Consider the following 19,127-nt stretch of genomic DNA (forward strand, 5'->3'; position numbering starts at 1 on the left):
AAAGCAGCCCCATTCTTATCAGCCCTCATTTACGGGTGAGGAAAGGGAGGCTCATAGATGCTGAGTTATGTGGCAGAGACTGCTGGGACTCACCAACACCTAGTCCCCTCCTCTTCCTGGATTCATAGATGACATTTTCTAGTCTCTTTTGCAGTAGGTGGGTCCATGGAACTCCCCATGGAATGTGAGTGGAGGTGATGAGTATATTTCCAGGTGTGGCTCATTAAAAATAAAATAGTTACACATGTGCTTTTGCCGCTCCTTCTCCATCAACCAGTTGAACGCAGAGGACTTCAAAGATCCTGAGGACCTAGAAGAAGGCGGAGCCACAAGATGTAAGGAGCCTGGGGCCCCCAGCTGGAGCAGAGCCGTTCCCATCACTGACCACGATGAACTACCGCATGAGTAAGGACTCAGCTTTTTCTGCGTTCATTTATGTTGGGCTTATTTCTTAAAGCAGCTAGTGCTATTTACCCTAATTAATACACGTAACCTTCCCAAGCCCTGTGTTTCGTGAGTGGTCAAGTTAGGATTTGTTCCCGTCAGGCTATCTTCAGAGCACGTAATCTTATTCCCTGAAAGGCCTTTCCAGAATTGTCTATCATTGTGCAAATACTTCAGGAAGAGGCCAAACATTTCATCCTGGTCGTTTTAGGGCTGGCCTGAGGAAAGGCAGGAGAGGATATTTTTTTTTACCCAAGACCGTTTCCTTCTCCCATATTATGAGTTTGTGTGTGTGTGTGTTGCGAGGGGCTGCACTGGCCTGGGTGTGACAGAACACTGATGGATAATTCAACGACGGTTGGCATAAAAGAGGAGAGTTTCACGTTCAAGGGAAACTCTGGTGACGTGTGATTGCCTGTATGCCACACGATGTGCCCACACCTTTGGGTCTACCTGGCAGCCGAGAGGCTGGCGGAGGCAGAAAAGCTCTGGGCTGAGCGAGCTCCCCACTGCCTTCTTTTTTTTCCCCTCCCATTATATGGGTTGCCTTTTCACTTTCTTGCCATCCCTTGAAGCACAAGGCTTTAAATTTTTATTTATTTATTTATTTTTGGCTGCGTTGGGTCTTCGTTGCTGCACGCGGGCTTTCTCTAGTCGCGGTGCGTGGGCTCTAGGTGGGCGCGGTGCGATGAGAACATCACCGTGGCTTGTCTTTGTTGCGGAGCATGGGCTCTAGGCGCGCGGGCTTCAGTACTTGTGGCTCGTGGGCTCTAGAGCGCAGGCTCAGTAGTTGTGGCACACGGGCTTAGTTGCTCCGTGGCATGTGGGATCTTCCCGGACCAGCACTCGAACCCGTGTCCCCTGTATTGGCAGGCGGATTCTTAACCACTGTGCCACCAGGGAAGTCCCCCCCCCACTGCCTTCTTGCCTGATATCCCCTCCCTGTCTTGGTAGCCCCCCTGGCTGCATCTATCCTGGGAGACAACACCGTGGTTAGTCCCCGTGTGGCTCCCACGAAACCAGGATTCACGTAGGCCTCATGACCAGCTAGAGGCTGTTCTGTGGGCGCATATCCAAGGGTTCCTGACGCCAGTTGAATTAAACAAGGCAGCTGGGCTAAAGCACACAGGAGGACCTGTGTCCTGCTTCCTGTCCTCCCGAAGGGAAACAGGGAAACAAGGGTGTTCACACGTGCTTCTGAGAAGGAAGTTCTCTGGAGTATTTTTGTTCTCCTGTTTGCTTAACTAACTCACAGCTTGCTCTGCTGACAACAGGGCCCATGGGGTCTGATACTGAGTGTAAAGCAGGCTAGCCTGGTCTCTCTCCCCCTCTCCTTCCACCTGGGGAAGCCGCCCCTGGCCGGGTTAGAGGATGGGAAGGCAGTGGCGATTCAGAGCCCTTGAAGGGCTCAGGGTGACATGCCACCCAGACTTGCTGGAGAGGCTTGGAAATCAGCCGCAGCTGGGCTTGAATCATTCTACCACCTCCCAGCTCGGTGATAAGTGGCCTCAGTTTCTCCACTTTCAAAGTGAATGATACTAGGAGCTTGTCTTTGCAATCTGTCCACTCAATTTACTTCTATTTCCTCCTCGATGGCCACCAGCCTTGTCACCTCACACAGATGATCACATCAGCTCCCCTGCCTGTTCACGCTGCATCAGGAGCACTTGTTGATGAAATTAAAACAGAATCCCTCTTTCTTTTCTTTTTTAAATTAATTATTTTTTGGCTGTGTTGGCTCTTCGTTGCTGCATGCAGGCTTTCTCTAGTTGCGACGAGCGGGGGCTACTCCTCGTTGAGGTGCGCGGGCGTCTCATTGCGGTGGCTTCTCTTGTTGCAGAGCACGGGCTCTAGGCACTAAGGCTTCAGTAGTTGTGGCATGTGGGCTCGGTAGTTGTGGCTCACGGGCTCTAGAGCGCAGGCTCAGTAGTTGTGGCACACGGGCTTAGTTGCTCCGTGGCATGTGGGATCTTCCCGGACCAGGGCTCGAACCCATGTCCGCTGCGTCGGCAGGCGGATTCTTAACCACTGCGCCACCAGGGAAGCCCTCCCTCTTGTTTTTAATAAAAAAAAAAATCAGTCTTTAATCGGTGGGTCTTTTGAACCTTGCCAACCTCTTCTGTTTTCTGGCCTTACTATGTGACCATAGTCCCTTTGATTATGCTACTCCCTGGGTCTGGGATGCATTTTCTTCTTTTCATCTGGTTAATTCCTCCTTAACTTTCAAACTTCTGTCACTTCCTTTACATTCTCAGTCTAGGTCACCTCCCCAGTTATGTGCTTCCACAGCTTTGTAAATCTCTCCTGCTTGGCACTGAACATCCCTGTCGTTTTCACTTCTTAGGGTAACTATTTGACTATTGTCTGTCTGCATCCCTGACTCTAAGTTTCATGAGGCGAGGACCCCTATGTATGTCTACTGACCTCTTTTATCCCCAGAACTTAGCACAGGACTTGGCACATGGCAAGCTCTCAAAACAATGTTGTTGAATGAATGAAAGATGAGGATTAAATGAAAATATTGTGTGTAGAGCACTTAGCACTGTTCTTAGCACACGGTACACATCAATAAGTATGAGCTATTAACGATAATATTGCTATTCTAACTGTAGGATTGGTGGGGGAAAGTTCAGCCAAATCATAACTGCTCTTCCTTCTTTGGTTGCCCCAAGTGTGCAAGTTTTGGGGTAAAGTGATCCAGTCTGGAAGAAAGTACACACACACACATATGAACGCACACATAGAGCCACACAAACTACAGGCACGTCCTCTAATGTGGGGAGAGTGTTTGCCTTCAGTTTCCTGGCAGCACCTTCTGGAACTAGAACGTGGCAGCAGGGAGAAGCCTGACTGTCCCGGGAATGCTGGAGGGACCCATCCGGGCACAGGTGGGCCTGAGGGTCTTCGCCACCCACCAGCCCCAGACCCACACTCTCCATCCCATCTCTGCTCCATAAAGGGCGGGAGCTGCAGATGTAGGGAGAGGTCACTCTAGAATTTAGAGCAGCTTGGGGAGCAGGGGATGCCTCTAACAGAAGCTCCTCCGAAAGTTCACAATCCCGTCTCTGCCTGAGCATCTTGAGCATCCCCTTTCCTCCAGAAACTTTGACCTGGCCCTCACCTCAAAGCATTTCCACAGAAGACCAGTGTCCACAGGAGTTTTAGAGACTTTATTTATGTATAAACAATTTAAACACTTTGCCATAAATTATCTTTGCCTGTCCCTAGTCTTTGCTTAGCAGCAAATTAAAATTAATATAAAAACTCGATGAACAAGTCATACATGTATATTACAAAAAAGTTCCTGTACCAAAGTTCTTATTAGACATTTTTTTTTGTTTTTTTTTTTTTAAACTTTTTTTTCTTCTTTTTGTGGGTTTTTAAAATTTTTTATTTTCTCTCCTCGTGGTGACTGTCACGTGATTGTCTCAGTTTCTGGACCAAACAAACACACTAATAATTTTAAATCTCAAACAGTGATTGTGCCTTGAGGCTTAGGTATGTACAGGGTGATCTGAAGTGGTGCCCGTTAGCAAAAGAGTGTCACAATGCCCACACCTCTACTGCAACTGATACCCACGAACTACGGAATCTAAACAGACTACACCCTGTAACTGCGTATTACTGTCCACAATGGAATCTTCAAAGACAAAAGAATATGAAATTTATCTGTAGTGATTATAGCCACCCTTGGAATTAAATTTTACACTCTGCGCTCAAATAAATTAGCTCAGGCCAGACTAAATCGGGACCTGAGAGTTAAGTGCTGAACGGTATTATTTCGCTTTGATATCAATTTCCTTTCTTTTCTTGTGTTTTTATATATTTTTTTTCTTTAAAAAGTATTTCCAGTGCTCACTCTTTCACTTTTACGCCCCCCCCAGTCGCTACACACAAATCACCCCCAAAGTCGTGGTTTAAATGCACCTGTATTTGTTAAAAGGAAAACGTCTGTAGTATCTGTCCAACCAGCAGTCTGAATCGTTGACCTCAACTGGTCCTGGAATGCTGGCCCTCACGGACGTCTGTGTGTCGCTCACGTGTGAATGAGTGAGGTATTAGAAGATGAGGCCTTCTCGTCTTCACGTCTCTGTTTTTCGGTCGGTGTGTTTGTTTGTGTGTATGTGTGTGGGTGTTTTTTTTTTTTTTTTTTTTCATGTTGTGCGTGTGTCTGTTCTTCCTTTTGGACATTTTGCGTCTCTTTCCATCTCTTTGCTGTGTAGACCCAGAACAAGTGGGTCATATTTTAGGGGAACTCAGAACATGGTTGTGTGATCGTTCATTCGTCTGTTTTGTTTTTCCTCAGGAATTTGCAGCCGGGCTTTAGTCTACTTCGGGAGGTGGGACTTCTCACGTGGACAGTAGCATTTGAACTCAAAAAATGTGAGCTTTCTTGCCACTTGGTTTCCTAAAGCAGCCCGGCCTCAGTGCCCCTGTTAGGTCTTCATCTCCTTAGGAGAGGAGAGAACAGTGACTCCTGCTGAGCCATCCAGACGAGGAATGGCAGCACATGATTTTGTTACCTCTTTCCCATCTCATTCTGTCTTAAAAACTGGATGTTGCTGCTACTGTCTGCCAGCTCGGGGTATTGCTCGACGGGAAGCACGTAATAGCCCTCGTAACCCTGCACGCGCCCCGTGCTCAGGAGCTGCTGCTTCTCGCCCTCAGTCCACAGGCGGCTGCCCTCTCGGCCGTCCCTGGCTTTCTGCTGTTCCTTGGCCCAGGCGGTGCCCAGGGCCCTCTGCCTGGCCTGGTCCAGGATGCGGGCCTTCTCTTCGTCCAGGGTGTCGGGGGTGAGGCCGTAGCGGATGCTGAGCAGCAGCGTGGAGTACTGGAACTCGATGTTGGTGAACCTTCGAGTCCGGCCGTTGACCAGCAGCGTGGGCTGCGACACGGTCACGTTCACCCCGCTCTCCAGCACCTTGCGGCCGATGGTGGTGCCCAGGGTGACCAGGTCTGCGTCGGCCGAGCCGATCTTCACAAAGTAGTGGGTGTCCTTGCCCTCGATGCTGTAGTGCATCTTGTCCAGGTAGTAGGCGTTGTTCAGCACGGACGCCACCTTGCGGCTGTCCTCGCTGGCGACGCTGGACGTGCCGGTGGTCACCCGCCCCTCTTTGATGGCGAACATGATGCCTTTGCCGATGATGGGCGTGGTGGTGGCGAACCAGTGGCCTGCTTTCTCTCGGATGCTGGCGTGGAGCTTCTTAGAGATGACCTGCCCTTCAAGGGCCATGAAGGCCTGGTTGTGCCTCTCGGTTGTCTGCTGGACACCTGTAATGAGCTGTGGGCATAAGAAAACACAGAAAGCTGAGAAGGCGGGCTGGGCCGCTGTGGGTATGGGCTGGGCGACTCAGCGACAGAGGGTCAGGGAGAGGAAGGCTGGGCCTCTCCTGCAAGAATATGTCTTGCGTCTGTCACGACAGGAGCTAAGATAGTCCTACCTTTTGGAACTAGGACAGACTGGCAGGTTTCCAGTGCTCTGATGCTATGGCCTCTCCACCTTGTAACTGCGCCATTAACTAAAAAATGGGGGTGCGGAGGAGTACCGCATTGCTGGTATCTGCACCCAGGCCTACCCACTTACCGTGGCTCTCCATCATTGCGGAAGAGAGAGTCACTCTGCCCGCTGATGATCTGGCAGCTGCCTTACACGCTTCAGACCCAGGAATACCCTGACCTGAAGGGCAGGGTGTTTGTCTGAGCAGCTGTGAACCCCGCTGCTGTGACCTACCTCTCGTTGAGGCCAGTGCCCTGGTTATTCATTAACTTCCTTGGGTTAGCACCTGGCTACTCAAAGTATGGCTAGCAGCTGAGACATCTCCAGGACTCGCCCTGTTAGAAAAGCAGAATCTCAGGCCTCCCTCCTGACCCACCGAGTCAGAAGCTGCAGCTTAACAAGACACTCTAGCTGGTTTGCGTGCGTATTAATGTTTGAGAAGCACCGGAATAACAGATTCTGGCTTCGTGGGCCAGAGGGACCGTCCCTGGGCTTTTTGAGTCATTTGCTTTGGATCCTAGCCCTGCTTCTGCAGAGGGATGAAATCCCCATTATCTCCTTGGCCTTGAGTTCTCTACTCACAAATTACAGCTCACCTCAATTGGTGGTTGGGGGACAGGCTGGGATAATGGAAGAGGCTGTGCTTGGGAGGTAACAGCACTTAGATAAATGAGCGAAATAATGGCTATTCATCTGCCGAGTGGTCCCCACGGGGCAGAACTGTGAGAATGCTGTTCTCAATTACCCAGCAGCTCCTCCTGGTCTCTCTCTAGTGACACAGTCTGGACGATTATTCAGAGCAGGTGAGGAGACCTTTCAGACTTTTATTGTGCGGAGCACAGGTTCTGTAGCTGGGGATATCTGAACACAGATATCCCCTGTCCGGTTGTGGCCGAGGTCTCAGCGGCACCCAAACTGAAACCACCTCTCAGTCATCACCAAGAAACCCAAGCACAAATTATGTTCACAGAACTCAATCTGTATACATTTGGGCCATAAAACGCTGAGGTTTTATGTAAGGCATAAAAATGTTCTTTAATGGGACAGAAACGGCAAACCACCGTTTTATTACGTCCCATAAAAGCCAAAAGGGTTATGATCTGACAGGCAGCACAGATGGTAGGTTGCTGCTAGATTTCTCAGTGCTGTGGTTAATCAAGGAGTGACTCAAGGGTACACACGGAACAGATAATGATACCACAATTAAGGTAATCATTGAGGTTGGGAAGAAATACGTGCTGCGCCAGACAAGTAACAGTACTGACATTCGCTGTCCTGCGAAGTCACCAGGTTTCACGCCCCTTTTATACCCAGCTCCGATGTTTTCCTCCGTTACTGACATGCCCTTGGCTCCAACATGGTTCTGTTTGCCAAAGGGAATGATGATGGTCATTGGATTCTTGGCAGGGACCTCCACTTACCTGTCCGTTCTCACTTGCTTGACTCTCTGACAACTCATAGGGCGGAGGCACGAAATACATTTTGGCTCTTGGGAAGCCGGGAATTATGTTGCTAAGCTGAAATCCAAACATCACCAGCCAGCTTTTCACATCTATGGTGGAAACGAAAATAAAGATTTCTGAAATCATGATGGATGGAAAGCCAGAGAGGATCTTGGAGAGAGAACAAAATAAAATGGGGGGTTGCGTATGGAGTCCAGCAGGAGAGGGAGGCAAGAGCCTGTGAAGGTCTCCTGGCCTGGACCCAGAGCTGCTTACCTGGGTTCTCGGAAGTAGATGCCCTTCCAAACTTGGTCAGTTGACCCCCGCTCACCCCTCCCCATGTGGTGATTTAGGACAGTGCTGGAGTAAGATAGATCTACTTTCGATGCCCTTGCTGTGTGACCTTGGGCAAGTTCCCGGCCCTCTCTCAGCTTCAGGTTCCTCAGATATGAATTGCAATAATAACTGTACTAATCTCATTGGGCTATCGTGAGGATTGACGGAAAAAATCCATGTCAAGGGCTTATCATAGTGCCTGGCACGTGGGTTGCTCAATAAATATGGACTCCTTCATTTGGCAAGTATTTAAGGGAGCATCTATTATGGGCCAGTCAATGTGCTTAGAGGCTAGAGACACAACGACTGGCTACATGCAGACGTGATGATTAACACTGTGCAGGACCTCTGGGGCGGGGCTGCTGCACTGAGGCTGGCTCATTATAGAAAGGGGATTCCCTCAGTGTATAGAAAGCAGAGAGTCGTCTGGCTCCTGAGGCCCTTTCCTCAGGTGTCTACTCTTCAAAGAGAGGTCAAGAGAGAGCTCTGCGTGCTCAGAGTACGACTGCCCTTCCTTGCTAGGGCTCGAGATTGAGTCTGCTCCACTGTCACTCTCTCCATCTCTGTTCCTGAATTCCTTCTTAGTAATTTCATTAGACAAGCAGTTGATCCTTCCAGCAGCCTGGCCTCTTATTTTTTCGGTGATCCTCCCCCTACTAACTCTCTTGCTCATCCTCTGGACCTTGTTATCATCAATAATTCTGATCCCCCCATTATCTCAATTTCTTGCTCATCCTCTGGACCTTGTTATCATCAATAATTCTGATCCCCCCATTATCTCAATTTCATGTACATCACCCTCTGATCGCCACCTGGACTCTCTCTAGTTTACTCCTTTTTGTAACCTGACACCCATACTCCCTGAGCCTCTCCTCTCCTTAGGACCTTCAACCTACCCTAAACTTCTTTCCCCTTCCTCAGCTTCTTGGTCTCTCTTCTCTTCTTACCTAGCACACATTCCATGGTCAATCATTAGAATCATTCCCTTGTGTATTATCTCAGATCCTTGCCCCTTTCTCACTTCATCACACCTGCTTGGTGAAATCACAATTTTGGTTAAATCATGGAGGGCTCTGCCTGTTCCATGTTTGTCCCTGTGCAGCTGAATGTGGCAGCAGAAATGAATGTAACCACACTGACCGGCGTGACTTTAAACTCCTGTCAGTGAACCCCAGTTGTGCCTTCCTGCTCCCTGGCAATCAGACTACATCCCCTTCCTCCATTTAGTCCTTCTCCCATTCTCCTGGATGATTTTACCTCTTCTCATCTCGCCTAAAACCTCCCACACCTGCTTTCCCTTCTGCGCTCTAGCAGATGACCTTAATTTCTAGTCTAAGAAAACTGATGAGGCCAGAGGGGAATGTCCCTAAACCCTCATCATATTTATCAGCCTACCAGCATCTGCACCCATATTCCCGCCTTCCTCCTGTTACTCTAGATGAGCTGTTGGAATCAACCCTCCACTTGTGCACCAGCTCACGTTCATTTCTGCCCACTCAGGGACAGCACTCCAGCAACTCTCTCTCTCTCCATCAATTTACTCCCTCTTCCAATGGATCAACCCCATCAGCATACGAACATGCCACTAAAAATCCACCTTAAAAAAAATCCCTCTCTTGTCCCTCCTTCTCCCTTTAGCCACCACCCGTGTCTCACCCCCTTTACAAGAACTTCTCAAACTCAAAATAACTTTCTAGACTCACTGACTCCCATTCATCTCCTCTGAATCAGGCTTTGCTCCCAAATACTCATTAAAACAACTCTTGTCGGACTTCCCGGGTGGCACAGTGGTTAAGAACCCGCCTGCCAATGCAGGGGACAGGGGTTCGAGCCCTGGTCCGGGAAGATCCCACATGCCGCGGAGCAACTAAGCCCGTGCGCCACAACTACAGAGCCTGTGGTCTAGAGCCCACGAGCCACAACTACTGAGCCCACGCGCCTAGAGCCCGTGCTCCGCAACAAGAGAAGCCACCGCAGTGAGAAGCCCATGCACCCCAAGAAGAGTAGTCCCCGCTCGCCACAACTAGAGAAAGCCTGTGCACACCAACGAGGACCCAACAAAGCCAAAAATAAATAAATAAAATAAATAAATTTATTAAAAAAAAAAAAAACAACTCTTGTCAAGGTCACAAATGACCTCTGTGTTGCTAAGTCCAATGCTGATTGTGGGCCTCACCTTGTTTGACCTATCTGAAGTATCTGACAAGTTGAACACTCCTGTGTCTCTTTGTCTTGGTTTTCCGGACAGCACACCCTCTTGTCCCCCTCCCACCTTTGTGGCCACCCCTTGTCCCTCTTTGGTTCCTCCTCATCTCCCTACTCTGAATGTCAGGATGTCCTAGACTCAGTCTGTGAACTTCTTTTGCATTCTATCTACTCTTCCAAACATGGTGATCTTATCCAGCCTCAGGGCCCTCAGTACCATTTACATGCTGATGCTGACTCCAAAATGTATGTCTCCATCCAGGACCTCTCCCTCAATTCCAAACTAGTGTATCTAATTACACTTCAAACTTCTATCCAAAACTGAGCTCCTCATCTTCCTCCCCGCACCTGTTGCCATAGTCTTTTCCATCCCAGGTTATGACAACTCCATTCTTCCAGCTACCATCCTTGACCTCTTCCTTTTTCTCACTCTCTATGTCTAAACCATCAGTAAATCCTTTACTTTTTAAAAAAAATTGAGGTAAGTTTCACATAACATAAAATTCATCATTTTAAACATTTTAAAGTACACAATTCAGTGGCTTCCAGTACATTCACAGTATTGTACAACCTTCATTTCTATTGAATTCCAGGACATGTTCATGACCCCCAAAGAAACCGCATACCTGTTAGCAGTCATTCTGCATTCTCCTTTACCCTCAGTCCCTGAAAACCACCACTGCTTTCTGTCTCAATGGAGTTGCCTATTCTGGACATTTCATATAAATGAAATCATATAATATGTGGCCTTTCATGTCTGGTGTCTTTCATTTAGCACAATGTTTTCAAGGTTCATCCATGTTGTAGCCTATGTCAGTACTTCATTCCTTTTTACGGCTGAATAACATTCTGTTATTTGGATATACCCCATTTTGTTTATTCATTCATCAGATAATGGATATTTGGGTTGTTTACACCTTTTTTTTTTTTTTACTATTAAGTATAATGCTATTATGAACATTCATGTACAAATTTATATTGATTTTTCTTCATTCACTGTCAGGATTTTATTATTGTTATTTTAGGATAGCATATTAAAAAATGAAGTATAGTTGATTTACAATGTTGCATTCGTTTCAGGTGTACAGCAAAGTGATTCAGTTATACACATACATATATATTCTTTATTTAATTTTTATTTTATGTTGGAGTATAGTTGATTTACAATGTGTTAGTTTCCAGTGTACAGCTAACTGATTCAGTTACGCATGTATGTATATCCATTCTTTTTCAGATTCTTTTCCCATATAGGTTATTCCAGAATATTGAGTAGAGTTCCCTGTGCTACATAGTAGGTCCCTGTTGATTATTTTATATATAGTAGTGTGTATATGTTAATCCCAAACTCCTAATTTATCCCTCCCCACCACATTTCCCCCTGGCAACCACAAGTCTGCTTTCGAAGTCTGTGAGTCTGTTTCTGTTTTGCAAATAAGTTCATTTGTATCATTTTTTTTTTAGATTCCACATATAAGTGATATCATATGATATTTGTGTTTCTCTGTCTAACTTACTTCACTTAGTACGATAATCTCTAGGTCCATCCATGTTGCTGCAAATGGCGTTATTTCATTCTTTTTAAAGGCCGAGTAATATTCCATTGTCTATATGTACCACATCTTCTTTATCCATTCCTTCGTTGATGGACATTTAGGTTACTTCCGTGTCTTGGCTATTGTAAACAGTGCTGCAATGAACATTGGGGTGCGTGTATCTTTTCGAATTATGGTTTTCTCTGGATATATGCCCAGGATTGGGATTGCTGGGCATATAGTAGTTCTATTTTTAGTTTTTTAAAGAACCTCCATACTGTTCTCCTAGTGGTCGTACCAATTTACATTCCCACCAACAATGTACGAGGGTTCCCTTTTTAACACACCCTCTCCAGCATTTATTGTTTGTAGGCTTTTCGATGATGGCCATTCTGACCTGTGTGAGGTGATACCTCATTGTAGTTTTGATTTGCATTTCTCTAATAATTAGTGATGTTGAGCATCTTTTCATGTGCTTTTTGGCCATCTGTATGTCTTCTTTGGAGAAATGTCTATTTAGATCTTCTGTCCATTTTTTTTTTTTCTATCAGTCTTCAATTTTATACACATCAGTGTATACATGTCAATCCCAATCGCCCAATTCAGCACACCACCATCCCCACCCCACCACGGTTTTCCCCCCTTGGTGTCCATACGTTTGTTCTCTACATCTGTGTCTCAACTTCTGCCCTGCAAACCGGTTCATCTGTACCATTTTTCTAGGTTCCATATATATGTGTTAATATACGATATTTGTTTTTCTCTTTCTGACTTACTTCACTCTGTATGACAGTCTCTAGATCCATCCATGTCTCAACAAATGACTCAATTTCGTTCCTTTTTATGGCTGAGTAATATTCCATTGTATATATGTACCACAACTTCTTTATCCATTCCTCTGTCGATGGGCATTTAGGTTGCTTCCCTGACCTGGCTATTGTAAATAGTGCTGCAATGAACATTGGGGTGCATGTGTCTTTTTGAATTACGGTTTTCTCTGGGTATATGCCCAGTAGTGGGATTGCTGGATCATATGGTAATTCTATTTTTAGTTTTATGAGGAACCTCCATATTGTTCTCCATAGTGGCTGTATCAATTTACATTCCCACCAACAGTGCAAGAGGGTTCCCTTTTCTCCACACCTGCTCCAGCATTTATTGTTTGTAGATTTTCTGATGATGCCCATTCTAACTGGTGTGAGGTGATACCTCATTGTAGTTTTGATTTGCATTTCTCTAATAATTAGTGATGCTGAGCATCTTTTCATGTGCTTCTTGGCCATGTGTATGTCTTCTTTGGAGAAATGTCTATTTAGGTCTTCTGCCCATTTTTGGATTGGGTTGTTTGTTTCTTTAATATTGAGCTGAATGAGCTGTTTATATATTTTGGAGATTAATCCTTTGTCCGTTGATTCATTTGCAAATATTTTCTCCCATTCTGAGGGTTGTCTTTTCGTCTTGTTTATGGTTTCCTTTGCTGTGCAAAAGCTTTGAAGTTTCATTAGGTCCCATTTGTTTATTTTTGTTTTTATTTCCATTACTCTAGGAGGTGGATCAAAAAAGATCTTGCTGTGATTTATGTCAAAGAGTGTTCTTCCTATGTTTTCCTCTAAGAGTTTTATAGTGTCTGGTCTTACGTTTAGGTCTCGAATCCATTTTGAGTTTATTTTTGTGTATGGTGTTAGGGAGTATTCTAATTTCATTCTTTTACGTGTAGCTGTCCAGTTTTCCCAGCACCAATTATTGAAGAGACTGTCTTTTCTCCATTGTATATCTTTGCCTCCTTTGTCATAGATTAGTTGACCATAGGTGCGTGGGTTTATCTCTGGGCTTTCTATCTTGTTCCATTGATCTATATTTCTGTTTTTGTGCCAGTACCATATTGTCTTGATTACTGTAGCTTTGTAGTATAGTCTGAAGTCAGGGAGTCTGATTCCTCCAGCTCCGTTTTTTTCCCTCAAGACTGCTTTGGCTATTTGGGGTCTTTTGTGTCTCCATACAAATTTTAAGATGATTTGTTCTAGTTCCGTAAAAAATGCCATTGGTAATTTGATAGGGATTGCATTGACTCTGTAGATTGCTTTGGGTAGTATACTCATTTTCACAGTATTGATTCTTCCGATCCAAAAACATGGTATATCTCTCCATCTGTTGGTATCATCTTTAATTTCTTTCATCAGTGTCTTATAGTTTTCTGCATACATGTCTTTTGTCTCCCTAGGTAGGTTTATTCCTAGGTATTTTATTCTTTTTGTTGCAATGGTAAATGGGAGTGTTTCCATAATTTCTCTTTCAGATTTTTCATCATTAGTGTATAGGAATGCAAGAGATTTCTGTGCATTAATTTTGTATCCTGCAACTTTACCAAATTCATTGATTAGCTCTAGTAGTTTTCTGGTGGCATTTTTAGGATTCTCTATGTATAGTATCATGTCATCTCCAAACAGTGACAGTTTTACTTCTTCTTTTCCAATTTGTATTCCTTTTATTTCTTTTTCTTCTCTGATTGCTGTGGCTAGGACTTCCAAAACTATGTTGAATAATAGTGGTGAGAGTGGACATCCTTGTCTCGTTCCTGATCTTAGAGGAAATGCTTTCAGTTTTTCACCACTGAGGATGATGTTTGCTGTGGGTTTGTCAAATATGACCTTTATTATGTTGAGGTAGGTTCCCTCTATGCCCACTTTCTGGAGAGTTTTTATCATAAATGGGTGTTGAATTTTGTCAGAAGCTTTTTCTGCATCTATTGAGATGATCATATGGTTTTTATTCTTCAATTTATTAATACGGTGTATCACATTGATTGATTTGCGTATATGGAAGAATCCTTGCATCCCTGGGATAAATCCCACTTGATCATGGTGTATGATCCTTTTAATGTGTTGTTGGATTCTGTTTGCTAGTATTTTGTTGAGGATTTTTGCATCTATATTCATCAGTGATATTGGTCTGTAATTTTCTTTTTTTGTAGTATCTTTGTCTGGTTTTGGTATCAGGGTGATGGTGGCCTCATAGAATGAGTTTGGGGGTGTTCCTTCCTCTGCAATTTTTTGGACGCATTTGAGAAGGATGGGTGTTAGCTCTTCTCTAAATGTTTGATAGAATTCACCCGTGAAGCTATCTGGTCCTGGACTTTTGTTTGTTGGAAGATTTTTAATCACAGTTTCAATTTCATTACTTGTGATTGGTCTGTTCATATTTTCTGTTTCTTCCTGGTTCAGTCTTGGAAGTTTATACCTTTCTAAGAATTTGTCCATTTCTTCCAGGTTGTCCATTTTATTGGCATAGAGTTGCTTGTAGTAGTCTCTTAGGATGCTTTGTGTTTCTGCGGTGTCTGTTGTAACTTTTCCTTTTTCATTTCTAATTTTATTGATTTGAGTCCTCTCCCTCTTTTTCTTGATGAGTCTGGCTAATGGCTTATCAATTTTGTTTATCTTCTCAAAGAACCAGCTTTTAGTTTTATTGATCTTTGCTATTGTTTTCTTTGTTTCTATTTCATTTATTTCTGCTCTGATCTTTATGATTTCTTTCCTTCTGCTAACTTTGGGTTTTGTTTGTTCTTCTTCCTCTAGTTCCTTTAGGTGTAAGGTTGGATTGTTTACTTGAGATTTTTCTTGTTTCTTTAGGTAGGCTTGTATAGCTATAAACTTCCCTCTTAGAACTGCTTTTGCTGCATCCCATAGGTTTTGGATCGTCGTGTTTTCATTGTCATTTGTCTCTAGGTATTCTTTGATTTCCTCTTTGATTTCTTCAGTGATCTCTTGGTTATTTAGTAACGTATTGTTTAGCCTCCATGTGTTTGTGATTTTTACGTTTTTTTCCCCTGTAATTCATTTCTAATCTCACAGTGTTCTGGTCAGAAAAGATGCTTGATATGATTTCAATTTTCTTAAATTTCCTGAGGCTTGATTTGTGACCCAAGTTGTGATCTATCCTGGAGAATGTTCCATGCGCACTTGAGAAGAAAGTGTAATCTGCTGTTTTTGGATGGAATGTCCTATAAATATCAATTAAATCTATCTGGTCTATTGTGTCATTTAGAGCTTCTGTTTCCTTACTTATTTTCATATTGGATGATCTGTCCATTGGTGTAAGTGAGGTGTTAAAGTCCCCCACTATTATTGTGTTACTGTTGATTTCCTCTTTTACAGCTGTTAGCAGTTGCCTTATGTATTGAGGTGCTCCTATGTTGGGTGCATATATATTTATAATTGTTATATCTTCTTCTTGGATTGATCCCTTGATCATTATGTAGTGTCCTTCCTTGTCTCTTGTAACATTCTTTATTTTAAAGTCCATTTTATCTGATATGAGTATAGCTACTCCAGCTTTCTTTTGATTTCCATTTGCATGGAATATCTTTTTCCATCCCCTCACTTTCGGTCTGTATGTGTCCCTAGGTCTGAAGTGGGTCTCTTGTAGACAGCATATAGATGGGTCTTGTTTTTGTATCCATTCAGCAAGCCTGTGTCTTTTGGTTGGAGCATTTAATCCATTCATGTTTAAGGTAATTATTGATATGTATGTTCCTATTACCTTTTTCTTAATTGTTTTGGGTTTGGTTTTGTAGGTCCTTTTCTTCTCTTGTGTTTCCCACTTAGAGAGGTTCCTTTAGTATTTGTTTTAGAGCTGGTTTGGTGGTGCTGAATTCTCTTAGCTTTTACTTGTCTGTAAAGCTTTTGATTTCTCCATCAAATCTAAATGAGATCCTTCCCGGGTACAGTGATCTTGGTTGTAGGTTCTTCCCTTTCATCACTTTAAGTATATCATGCCACTCCCTTCTGGCTTGTAGTGTTTCTGCTGAGAAATCAGCTGTTAACCTTATGGGAGTTCCCTTGTATGTTATTTGTTGTTTTTCCCTTGCTGCTTTCAATAATTTTTCTTTGTCTTTAATTTCTGCCCATTTGATTACTATGTGTCTCGGCGTGTTTCTCCTTGGGTTTATCCTGTACGGGACTCGCTGTGCTTCCTGGACTTGGGTGGCTCTTTCCTTTCCCATGTTAGGGAAGTTTTCAATTATAATCTCTTCAAATATTTTCTCTGGTCCTTTCTCTCTCTCTTCTCCTTCTGGGACTCCTATAATGCGAATGTTGTTGTGTTTAATGTTGTCCCAGAGGTCTCTTAGGCTGTCTTCATTTCTTTTCATTCTTTTTTCTTTAGTCTGTTCCGCAGCAGTGAATTCCACCATTCTGTCTTCCAGGTCACTTATCCGTTCTTCTGCCTCAGGTATTCTGCTATTGATTCCTTCTAGTGTAGTTTTCATTTCAGTTATTGTATTGTTCATCTCTGTTTGTTTGTTCTTTAATTCTTCTAGGTCTTTGTTAAACATTTCTTGCATTTTCTCGATCTTTGCCTCTATTCTTATTCCGAGGTCCTGGATCATCTTCACTGTCATTACTCTGAATTCTTTTTCTGGAAGGTTTCCTATCTTCACTTCATTTAGTTGTTTTTCTGGGGTTTTATCTTGTTCCTTCATCTGGTATATAGCCCTCTGCCTTTTCATCTTGTCTATCTTTCTGTGAATGTGGTTTTTGTTCCACAGGCTGCAGGATTGTAGTTTTTCTTGCTTCTGCTGTCTGCCCTCTGGTGGTTGAGGCTATCTAAGAGGCCTGATGGGAGGCTCTGGTGGTGGGTAGAGCTGACTGTTGCTGTGGTGGTCAGAGCTCAGTAAAACTTTAATCCACTTGACTGTTGATGGGTGGGGCTGGGTTCCCTCCCTGTTGGTTGTTTTGCCTGAGGCAACCCAACACTGGAGCCTACCTGGGCTCTTTGGTGGGGCTAATGACAGACTCTGGGAGGGCTTATGCCATGGAGTACTTCCCAGAACTTCTGCTGCCAGTGTCCTTGTGCCCATGGCGAAACAGAGCCACCCCCCGCCTCTGCAGGAGACCTTCCGACACTAGCAGGTAGGTCTGGTTCAGTCTCCCCTGGGTTCACTGCTCCTTCCCCTGGGTCCCGATGCACACACTATTTTGTGTGCGCCCTCCAAGAGTGGGGTCTCTGTTTCCCCCAGTCCTGTTGAAGTCCTGCAATCAATTCCCACTAGGCTTCTAAGTCTGATTCTCTGTGAATTCCTCCTCCCGTTGCCAGACCCCCAGGTTGGGAAGCCTGACGTGGGGCTCAGAACCTTCACTCCAGTGGGTGGACTTCTGTGGTATAAGTGTTCTCCAGTCTGTGAGTCACCCACCCACCAGTTATGGGATTTGATTTTACTCTGATTGCGCCCCTCCTACCGTCTCATTGTGGCTTCTCCTTTGTCTTTGGATATGGGGTATCTTTTTTGGTGAGTTCCAGTGTCTTCCTGTCGATGATTGTCCAGCAGCTAGTTGTGATTCTGGTGTTCTCGCAAGAGGGAGTGAGAGCACGTCCTTCTACTCCGCCATCTTGGTTCCTCCTTCTGCCCATTTTTTGATTGGGTTGTTTGTTTCTTTGATATAGAGCTGCATGAGCTGTTTGTATATTTTGGAGATTAATCCCTTGTTGGGCACTACGTTTGTAAATAATTTCTCCCATTCTGTAGGTCGTCTTTTCATTCTGTTTATGGTTTCCTTTGCTGTGCAAAAGCTTTTTAAGTTTAATTAGGTCCCATTTGTTTATTTTTGTTTTTATTTTCATTACTCTAGGAGGTGGATCCAAAAAGATCTTGCTGCGATTTATTTCAGAGTGTTCTGCCTATGTTTTCCTCTAAGATTTTTATAGTATCTGGCCTTACATTTAGATCTTTGAACCATTTAAAGTTTATTTTTGTGTATGGTGTTAGAGAATATTCTAATTTTATTCTTTTACATGTAGCTGTCCAGTTTTCCCAGCACCACTTGTTGAAGAGACTGTCTTTTCTCCATTGTTTATTCTTGCCTCCTTTGTCGGAGATTGACCATAGGTGTGTAGGTTTATATTTGGGCTTACTATCCTGTTCCATTGATTTATATTTCTGTTTTTGTGCCAGTACCATACTGTTTTGATTACTGTAGCTTTGTAGTATAGTTTGAGGTCAGGGAGTATGATTCCTCCAGCTCCGTTTTTCTTTCTCAGGACTGCTTTGGCTATTTGGGGTCTTTTGTGTTTCCACACAAATTTAAAAATTTTTTGTTCTTGTTCTCTAAAAATGCCATTGGTAATTGATAGGAATTGCATTGAATCTGTAGATTGCCTTAGGTAGTATAGTCATTTTCACAATATTCATTCTTCCAATCCAAGAACATGGTGTATCTTTCCATCTGTTTGTGTCATCTTTGATTTCTTTCATCAACATCTTATAGTTTTTAGAGTACAGGTCTTTTACCTCTTTAGGTAGATTTATTCCTAGGTATTTTATTCCTTTTGAAATGATGGTAAATGGGATTGTTTCCTTAATTTCTCTTTCTGATCTTTCATTGTTAATGTATAGGAATGCAACAGATTTATGTGTATTAATTTTGTATTCTGCAAATTTACCAAATTCATTGATGAGCTCTAGTAGTTTTCTGGTAGCATCTTTAGGATGTTTGCCATTGTGGCTGGAAACGATGCTTGATATGATTTCAGTTTTCTTAAATTTATTGAGGCTTGCTTTGTGGCCCAAGATGTGATCTATCCTGGAGAATGTTCTGTGTGTACTTGAGAAGAATGTGTATTCTGCTGCTTTCAGATGGAAGGTTCTATAAATATCAATTAAGTCCATCTGGTCTAATG

At 43.8% G+C, this 19,127-nt stretch overlaps 2 protein-coding genes across 19 annotated transcripts in view; one reads left to right on the forward strand and one right to left on the reverse strand.

Annotated features, from left to right (window-relative positions):
- The window catches only part of LOC309658178 (uncharacterized protein), a gene marked incomplete at its 5' end in the record, with an annotated part of 80,515 nt that overhangs the window by 21,388 nt on the left and 40,000 nt on the right, over nt 1-19,127 (forward strand). For 3 of the 4 annotated variants that reach the window (XM_082456508.1, XM_082456511.1, XM_082456510.1), the window contains one exon: nt 278-405. The exons of the other annotated variant lie outside the window; for it this stretch is intronic. The remainder of the gene's footprint in view (nt 1-277; nt 406-19,127) is intronic. 4 annotated transcript variants of the gene reach the window in all.
- Nucleotides 3,592-19,127, reverse strand: part of TENM2 (teneurin transmembrane protein 2) — a 591,699-nt gene continuing 576,163 nt past the window's right edge. For all 15 annotated transcript variants that reach the window (XM_082456392.1, XM_082456388.1, XM_082456389.1 and 12 more), the window contains 2 exons: nt 7,363-7,493; nt 3,592-5,725 (listed from right to left, as the gene is read on the reverse strand). In XM_082456392.1, the coding sequence (XP_082312518.1) occupies nt 4,964-5,725; nt 7,363-7,493 (893 nt within the window). In that variant the 3' untranslated portion in view covers nt 3,592-4,963. The remainder of the gene's footprint in view (nt 5,726-7,362; nt 7,494-19,127) is intronic.

The sequence above is a fragment of the Balaenoptera physalus genome, assembly GCF_965194825.1.
Source record: "Balaenoptera physalus genome assembly, chromosome: 3".
NCBI classification, from domain to species: Eukaryota; Metazoa; Chordata; class Mammalia; order Artiodactyla; family Balaenopteridae; genus Balaenoptera; species Balaenoptera physalus.